Source organism: Hakea prostrata, chromosome 9 (genome assembly GCF_041222555.1).
Source record: "Hakea prostrata isolate BN-2017 chromosome 9, UWA_Hpros_2, whole genome shotgun sequence".
Taxonomy (NCBI): domain Eukaryota; kingdom Viridiplantae; phylum Streptophyta; class Magnoliopsida; order Proteales; family Proteaceae; genus Hakea; species Hakea prostrata.
The window spans coordinates 58,717,884-58,726,960 of record NC_142608.1 but is presented as its reverse complement, the minus strand read 5'-3'; the positions used below and the strand labels follow the sequence as shown (position 1 = coordinate 58,726,960).

Sequence of the window (9,077 nt, the reverse complement as noted above, 5' to 3'; positions counted from 1 at the left end):
ACTTGGGCAGGGGATCTTAGGCAGTACTCTGTAAGTCGTCAATCTCCAAAATGTTCTCAACTAAACCATGTCGCTAAGAATTATGTAACAAACAGAGTGTAATAAATCCTTTGAGGCATCACTTGCCAAAGCAACAGCAACCATTATCTCAACCTCTGGTTATCCATGGATGACAACCCCCGTTTGGAAACACAAACATCAACAATGGTTGCTACTGGGATGGCAAGGAGATGAGTTGGATACTGGGGCTACTAAGCTTTATCATTTGCATCAACCAGGGAGCCTGGGTTGCAAATATGGATTACTGACTTCCAATCTGTTCTTTACAAACTGCAAGCAGTTTGGTTCCTTCCAATTCTCAAGTTCAATATCCATGTTGATGCCTCCGGTAAACCAGCTTTACAGATCATTCAGCATAAGAGATTGGAGGAAATCAAATTGTTCACTGTAATCCGCGAGCATTTTAGTTCCCTCCGATTCTTATGCTGAATGATCTGTGAAAAACTGATTTACAGAAGCTTCAACATGGGTATTGAGCGCAAGCAGTTTGGTTCCCTCCAATTCTTATGCTCAATTCCCATGTTGATCCTGGTGAATCAGAAGAAGGTGAGATAAAGAAAAGAGTGGTATTGTCACAAACAATTGAAGGTGAGATACTGGAGGAAACTAAACTGGTTCTTTGCACAATTTTCATCGAATTTCACAGTTTAGAATCCTCCAGTTCTCACTTTCAATTCCCGTGTTCATTTTCCTCAGAACGAAAAACCTACAAGGGGAATTGATGAAAGAGTTCATCAGTTTTTCTCCAATTCAAGAATCATTTTCTTTGTTGAAGGCATAAATCAAAGTTCTATTTATAGAGATAACATTCAAGTATTCCCAGATAATTCTGCAAAATACTGTTTCTTCCTTCATGCAAAATGTATTCTCTGCAAACTGAAATTTGAAAAACCAATCAGTAAGAGACCATGCTTTATGCGTTGGGTCCTCAACAAAAATCAAAACTGGAATCTTGCAATGGGAATTCTCCCCCACTCCCTTGCCATGCGGATTTTGTGACGATATTCTAACAACAATCCAATTAATTTCTCTTTCTCCTAGTGGAAAATGACCTTATTACCCTCCTAGCTGAATATTTGAACCGCTTATCGAGTCTAGTAAAAGAAGTTTTAAGAATACTTATTTAATTTAATTAATACACATTTTCATTTTTTAATTACCTTAATAATTATTTAATATTTTTGAGTCTTTAATGTTTGTTTAATTTAACAGAGCTCTCTGTCGGCTAGTGATCCCTACACCTTCCTTACCATCTTCACCGGGATCGCTAACTTTCAGATCTTTCAGGTTTTCCATTTCTTTCTTTGATCGACATGTCTTACGATTACCTCTTCAAATACATAATCATTGGAGATACAGGTAAAGACTTCTTTCCTTGTAATCTTTTGCGGTTGTGTTCCCTTTTTTTTTTTTTTTGCTATTATGAAGCCTCCATTACTCAAATTGGAAGCACTTGCCCTGTTTTGAGACAACCCTTGATGTTTTCTTCGGTTAATTTGGAGTTGCAGGTGTGGGAAAATCTTGCCTCTTGTTGCAATTCACGGACAAGAGATTCCAGCCTGTCCATGATCTCACAATTGGTGTCGAGTTTGGTGCTCGGATGGTCACAATCGACAACAGACCCATCAAGCTTCAGATTTGGGACACGGTCTGTATCTATTCTGTCTCTTCGATGGTTGCTGGTTTCATTCATATCTTGTTTGTTGCTTTGGGATGAGCATGAGTTATAGGCTAGAATAGCAAACTAGAAATCATTATTTGCAGGACTAGTTTCCTAAGAGGAATTCGATTTGCTGCATCTCCCATGTGTTGTAATTCAGTGTTTGGACTTGATAGATTAGGCGTACCTGAATGCTTCTGTTTTTATTATGGCCAAAAGAAAATCACTGACGGGTTGAAAGGAAATGCCGAAAATTTGGTTTCAATGAATGGGCCATTCCCCCTTAATTTGGGTAATTCTAATTTTTCTGAATTAGGATTTTTTGTTCTTTCTTTCATTATGTTAGATCTAAAATCCAATTTTGTATGTTGGACTTTCTTTGATTTCTTTTAAACTTTAATGCATATCAACCATGATAATATAATTTGATCCCATATCAAGTTGTAGGCTACAAATGTGGATTTAATTTCTCTTTATGGTTAAGGCATGGACATCCTTGAACCTGATCTTTATATGTTTGCGAGAGAAATTATATATTGTTTCCCTTGGCATTCATTGGTTTGAATGGAACTGGATTCTTCTCAGTTTTTCTACAGGTTTAGTTTTCCTTTTTCATGAAACTGTGTTTAAATTAAAAGAATCTATTCAAACTAATGATATATTGTATTGAAAATATTGATATAGGTATTCTATTTGAGTAACATGTATGGGTGTGCATCTATGTGTCAGAGCTGTGTAACTATTAAAGTAAATCATATGATATGGAACTTGTTTTATATGGAGAGAGCATATCAATTCACTATATGTAACAGTTTTATGCAATTTCCAAGTACTGATGAAGGTTGTTGACAAAGGTACTTAAAAACTAAAACATTTGGTAACAGGTATATGTTATCAAATATGACATTGAGTGCTTTAATATTCAATCAAAGTCATCTTTGTACCAACTAAATATTGTTGGAAAATGGACTTTTACTTGGAGGCAACTCCATTGATCATGTGAGGGCTTTCTTTTTTTCTTTCTTTTTTTGGTACAAAGGGGCTTTATTTAGCTAGGAGATAAGGATATTAATATGCCTCAGCGAGAGTCGAACCCACGACCTCTTCACTTAGAGGTGTTGGTTTCAACCACTAGAACAGCTCTGCGTTGGCGAGGGCTTTCTTTTATTATGTAGTTTTCCATACACTTATTTCTAGCTTTTATCGTGTTTTTTCAAAGCATATTTAAAGCATTGCTTTCATGAGTTTATTAATTTGTATGTTCATCTTTTGTGAGTACTGCTTATTATTGTTTCATCTTCTATTTTGCACTAGCTTTCCTTGTAAAAGCACACCATGTTTTGGTTATATCCCCTGTTTAATATGAAATGAAAATCCCCCTTGTTGTAGTCTTAGATAACTGGGAGAGTCGGAGGTCAACTGGGAGCCCATGATCTGGATCTTCAATGAGGAAGCAACTCAAATTGGTCAATTTGGGGGGTTTTAGGTCAAGACCATTGGCTAGGATTGGTATGACCAATGGTTTGATGGAACGTTTATCTCAACTGAATGTTGGAGAGTCAATCAATGAAGGTTCAGGGTTTCCCTAATGGTGGAGTAGTGCTGGATTTGAAGTTCCAGCAAATTTGGAGTTACGGTTCAGGTTGCTGGACAGGGATGAATGAGGGTATATATGTTTTCTGCTGGTCAGAATGCTACCAAACTCGAATGGTTTTGTTTGGAGAGGAGGGAGAGTAATCAATCAGTATTGGAGTCGATTCAGACAGTTGGTTTGGTCTGGGTGAATTAAGGCTTTGTAGGGGGGAAAACTAAAAATGGAGTATTTTAGGGTTTCAGTAGGAGATGGGGGCTGGTCAGAAAATTCTCCCCCCCCCCCCAGGGCAAGAGTGGACTCTGCCTGGGCAGGAGCTTTCAGATCCTGGTTCGCCCTTATTTAAGAGATGGGAGCTAAAATCAGGATCAAGTTTCCTACAAGGACAGGGGAGTGTTTGATCAAAAGGAGTTCTTTTTGATGGCTGGAATGGTTAGTTCTTGAAAGTTTGAATAAAGCAAATAGGAAGTCAGAGATTGGGGTTGTAGAGGATTAGAAGAAGAATAATTGGGGTTGAAGATAATCCAAATTACTGTCGTTGTAGATTTTTCTTGAACAGCAGCTTGATTGGTTGAAATGTTATTGGGAGGAAGAAAAGAGAAGGAGAGAGTAGAGACAAGGCAAGAGACCAGGTTTTGGATGTCAATTCTGTATATATTGCTCAGCAGCGCCAGAACTCTTAGAAAAAAGATAATTCATCATTCAAATCAACTCTAATGGATGAGTGGGCCATATAAAGTCTTCTAGGGCCGGGACAGAGGGAGATCAAAATCAGAGATCAAACATAGATTCAAATCTATGGAGTAAATAAAAATTAGATGTTTGGTTGTGGAATGAAACGGCATCCAAAAACATGACGACGGATTGGAAGGCAAATGTAAGCTTTTTGAAATACAGTCTCACCCATTACCCAAAATCACAAACACGTTTAGGTAAAGGTAACCAGATCAGAATCTAAATTTTTACAACGGGATAATTTAGATTCATGAATCCAGATATTTGAAATCTCTGGATTCATGTAACCAAACAGGCCCTAAAGCTCTATTGACCCTGTTGGACTGTCTTAACTGAATCGATCCCCATTTTAAAGTTGCTAATCTGCCTCTTGTTTTATGTGTGCTTACGAAAATCCCACTTTTCATCATGAAACATGGCATCCAATTATTTCTTTTGTTCAATATTTGAGAATGGCATCCCTCTTTAAATCTCTAATCAGCCTCCCTGAATATTTTCTGCTGGATATCTTAAAGAAAAGCCGCCTTTTGTCTAGTTAGGTAATCCATGATTTTCTGGACGCATATTAAGCAAATGCCACTATCATGACAATTATCTTCTTGAAATAATTTATCTGCCACTTTGCCTACAAAAGCTCAATTTCAAGCAACAACGCCACACATGTATATTATGCACAAATAATGGTACACATCTAATCCCACATTTCTCTGCCAGTCCCCCCCCCCCCAACCGAAAAGAAAAGAAAAGAAAAGAAAAAACTCCTCGAAAGGAAGAAGTTTAAAGGCTAATTTGGGTGCTTTTTTGAATTAAAATGTGGATATTTGGTCTGGTGTTGATTTTATTGAGGAATAAGAATTGAAATGAGGTATATTACTTTGTTGAGATGCCAAAGACATCCGTGCTTTCCAAGTAGTGCAGTTAAGAGGAAGGATATGGGGAGGACATCTGCATGGTAGATCTAACTGATATTTGAGCTGGTGTGGAAAGGTTGGCTACAAGATGCTGTAATTAGCTTTTGGCTAACATGGAGAGAAATGTTTTACTATATTGCTTTGAAATTCATCCTTCTTATTCTACATATATGATCAGAAGTTATGGGAGCTGGATGTGATGATCTGTTGTTTCTGCTTTTTATTAAATATGCATGTTTCTTCTGCATATTGGATGTCAGTAGTATATTAGGTTTGGGCAAGAAACTTCTCTGATATGATGGAAATCTAAATCAAGAACCTGGATCTTTCACAGGCTGGTCAGGAATCTTTTAGATCCATCACTCGATCCTACTACAGGGGAGCAGCTGGAGCACTATTGGTTTATGATATAACCAGGTTTGCATAGATGTGATGGTTTGTTTGGAGTGTCAAATTGGTTGGCATTTAGATGATGTCTCCAACTGAAACAGGGTGTTTTTGATTCTTTGTCATCTAGGAGGGAGACTTTTAATCATCTAATGAGCTGGCTTGAGGATGCTCGACAGCATGCCAATCCTAATATGACCATCATGCTCGTTGGGAACAAGTCTGATCTTGCCCATCGGAGGGCCGTCAGCAAAGAGGAAGGGGAAGAATTTGCAAAGGAGAATGGGCTTATATTCATAGAGGCATCAGCAAGAACAGCACAAAATGTTGAGGAGGTAATGTACCTGAGCCCTAGTCAATCCTGTTATTGTTGCCTCAGTGGGTCGAGTCTTTTGTGACAATTGTAAACTTTTCTGCATTTTGACTCCTGTGCCCTGATCTTTTAATACTGATGAAGGGAAAACAAATTTTCAGACTTTCATAAGCACTGCTGCAAAGATACTTCAGAAGATACAAGAAGGTGTGTTTGATGTTTCAAATGAGGTAATAAGATATTCTTTAATTTCAAATTAGGAATTCTGACTGATCCTGGTATGCATTGCATTTTTGAAAATTTTCTACTACTCTTGATTCTCTCTGTAGGGAACATGCACATCCAGAATAGAGAAAATGTAACACACACACACACACACACACACACACACACACATTCTTAACACCACATGCATGAATGCAAACAAGTCTCAGGATGCACAATTACTTTTTACATGTAAATGTCTAAATTTGCATCTATGGACCATGGAGGAGTGAAACCTGCCATCCAGTATTCCATATTAAAAGCTCATTTTGGGACATCTAAGTCAATCATCAGAGGTTACCAGCCAAACAAGAATGTATGTATTCAGGATTTGATCAGGTAAAGTTTTACCCCAGTTAGGAACCAGGAGATGTTTGGTTCAGATACACCCTTCTGAATGTCTCCAGTCAAAATGCAAGGATGGCAGGTTCTCCTCCCTTGAGAAAACATTTTTTTTTTTTTTTTTTGCATTAAAAAAGAAAAGAAAAGAAAGGACAAGGCTTGGTATCTGATCCTATGGTTGTGATGATAGTCATCTGGCATCAAGATTGGCTATGGACGTCCACAAGGGCCAGCAGGAGGTCGAGATGGAACTGTTTCTCAAAGGGGAGCATGTTGCAGCTGATAGGAATTTGTTCCTGATTATTTTTGTGAAATTGATCTCTGGCTATCCTGTAAAGAGAAGAGAATCTACTCTCTCTCTCTTCTTGCAAAGTCATGTAGTCTTCAGTTACATGAAATGTATAGGCTTTCTTTGAAGAAGTGTTGATTACAGTATCTGTTTTACATTCTTTTTTTTTTTCTTTTCTCTGAAAATATATCGTCCATGAATTGGATTGTAGTCAAGGATGGTGTCACTCTCTTGAATTGCCCCTCTGTTTCTTATCCTAGTAAGAAGAGAAGTAAGTTAGAAGATCAACGTCTTCTGTTTCTCTTGAATTGCCCTTCTGTTTCTTATCCTTTACAACCACTGCCGATGGTTTGCATTTCCTTCACATTTAAGAAAGTTTTATAGTATGAAATTGCAATTGTTTTCTAAAAGCCAATACAAGTTTCTTAATCTTCCTTTGAAAGTTTAAATTTAAGTACCCGATACGCCAGGGGGAATCCACACGTCACGTTATAAGGCTGACTTAATTGAACAAGGCTTCGTGTGTTTCATTTATTTTTTTGTAGGACTTCGTGTGTTTCTTTCTTCAAGGAAACAACCATCCTTGAATTGGTTTGCACCACACAATTAATGCCAAGTTCCCAATGAAGGGTATAGGTATACGTATTTTGATAGTATTGGTGTTTGATATGATATTAAAATGGTATAGTTAATTTGTATTATTTTGTTTATACTAAGATCGTATCAGGTACCAAACAATATTGTACCTGATTTAACATATATAGCATGGTTCTGCCAAAATAGTATATAAAACATACAACAACAACAATAGGTTTTGTCTCAACTAAATAGTGTGGGCGCAATGGATTCTTGCCTTCTAATCTTTTCTATTTTGAGGCTATGCCAGATAAAGACATAAAATGTGTACATCATTTCTCACCACTTCTCTTAAGTTTATCTTAGGTCTACTCCTAGCTCTCTCGTACAAGGGCATTTATAGGTCTCCGTTGAACGTGGTTGTGCCACCTTAAACGACTTTCTTGAAGCTTATCAATTATGGGAGCAATTCTCAAACCAACTCTAATATGATCATTCCTTATCTTATCCTTTCTAGTTTTGCCATTCATCCATCTTAGCATCCTTAATTTCTTCTACACTAAGTTTATTTGTATGATTATTTTTAACAGTCCAATACTTTGCATCGTACATCATAGTTGAACAACGGTCCAATAAAAATTTATCTTTAAGCTTTAATGAAATACGCCAATCACACAAGACACCGGGTGCACCTCTCCACTTCATCCACCATATTTTAATTTTTTGGGAAACATCATCTTCTATATCACATCTTTTATTTGTGATTGAACCTAGGTACCTAAAACAATTACTCTAAGGAATTTCCTTCTCTTCAAGTATCAACACCTCATCGTCTGCCCAATCATGACTAAAGTTATAAACTAGATGTTTTATCTTCGTTCTACTTAATTTAAAGCTTTTTGATTCCAAAGCTGCTCTCCATGATCCTAATTTGGTATTAATCCCCACTTGAATTTCATCTATCAACATTATCTCATCAGCAAAAAACATACACTAAGGGACCTCTTCCTGAATGTCTTTGGTTAATTCATCCATTACAAGTGCAAATAGATATGGGCTTAAAGTTGATTATTAATGTAACCTAACTGTAATTGGGAAATCATTACTTTGTCTTCCCACTGTTCTTACACTTGCAATACTTCTTTTCTTTAAGAATTCTATCATAAACTTTTTCTAGGTCAATAACTACCATATGAAAGTCTTTCTTACACTTTCTATACATTTCCTACAAAGCATAGTATTAACTATAATAAACGAAAAAAGTATGAATTAACACCCTTGTGACAAATCTTTCTCCGGAACCAAGTCTCTTTTTTTTTTTTTTTTTTTTTTTTGAGAATTGAGGTTTTTTCAAGTCAGTTTAAACATATCTCAACGACATCTTCAGTGGTCGTTTTATATGATTATTTGACTATTATTTCATTTTCTGAAAATAAATGCGACCTCTTATATTTTTACAGCCATAAGGTCAACTCTTTCATTTTTTGATATACTACTCTTTCATCGTATAAGCATGAGACATTGCATTACTCATACCTAATTTAAAGCAATTTTCTAAGGGCATATATCCTAAAGAGGTTTCCCATGCCGACATCATAGAATGAGTTTCATGAGATACGTCAACATCATAGGAGCTTAAGAAGAATTCCATACGTTAGATCATTCATAGAAGGCCACACAAACTTTTACTTAAAAAAGAAACAGTTGAGATTTGGATTCAAAAAGCAAAAGAGACCACAAAAATGAGAAGATGAAGGAGAAAGAATCCAATGTTTGAAATCTTATCTCATCTATCCATCTTTTGTAAAATTATAATTTAATTTTTATAATAAAATTGTAGATAAGAGAATATTCTACATACTTAAACGTATCAAGTTTTATATACTTTGATATAGAAAGATGATTCTTCATAACAAAAATCACATCCATAGTCTTCTAAAAAAAAAAAT

General features: G+C 36.3%; 1 protein-coding gene across 1 annotated transcript; it reads left to right on the top strand.

The window, feature by feature from the left end:
* Positions 1 to 1,284: 1,284 nt before the first annotated feature.
* LOC149005786 (ras-related protein RABB1b-like) lies at positions 1,285 to 7,016 on the top strand. Its single transcript, XM_089169199.1, has 6 exons — positions 1,285 to 1,419; positions 1,569 to 1,708; positions 5,292 to 5,374; positions 5,475 to 5,679; positions 5,819 to 5,887; positions 6,454 to 7,016. Exons 1-6 carry the CDS (start codon positions 1,374 to 1,376, stop codon positions 6,544 to 6,546), a joined length of 636 nt encoding a protein of 211 aa, XP_089025325.1. The 5' UTR covers positions 1,285 to 1,373; the 3' UTR covers positions 6,547 to 7,016.
* Positions 7,017 to 9,077: the final 2,061 nt, after the last annotated feature.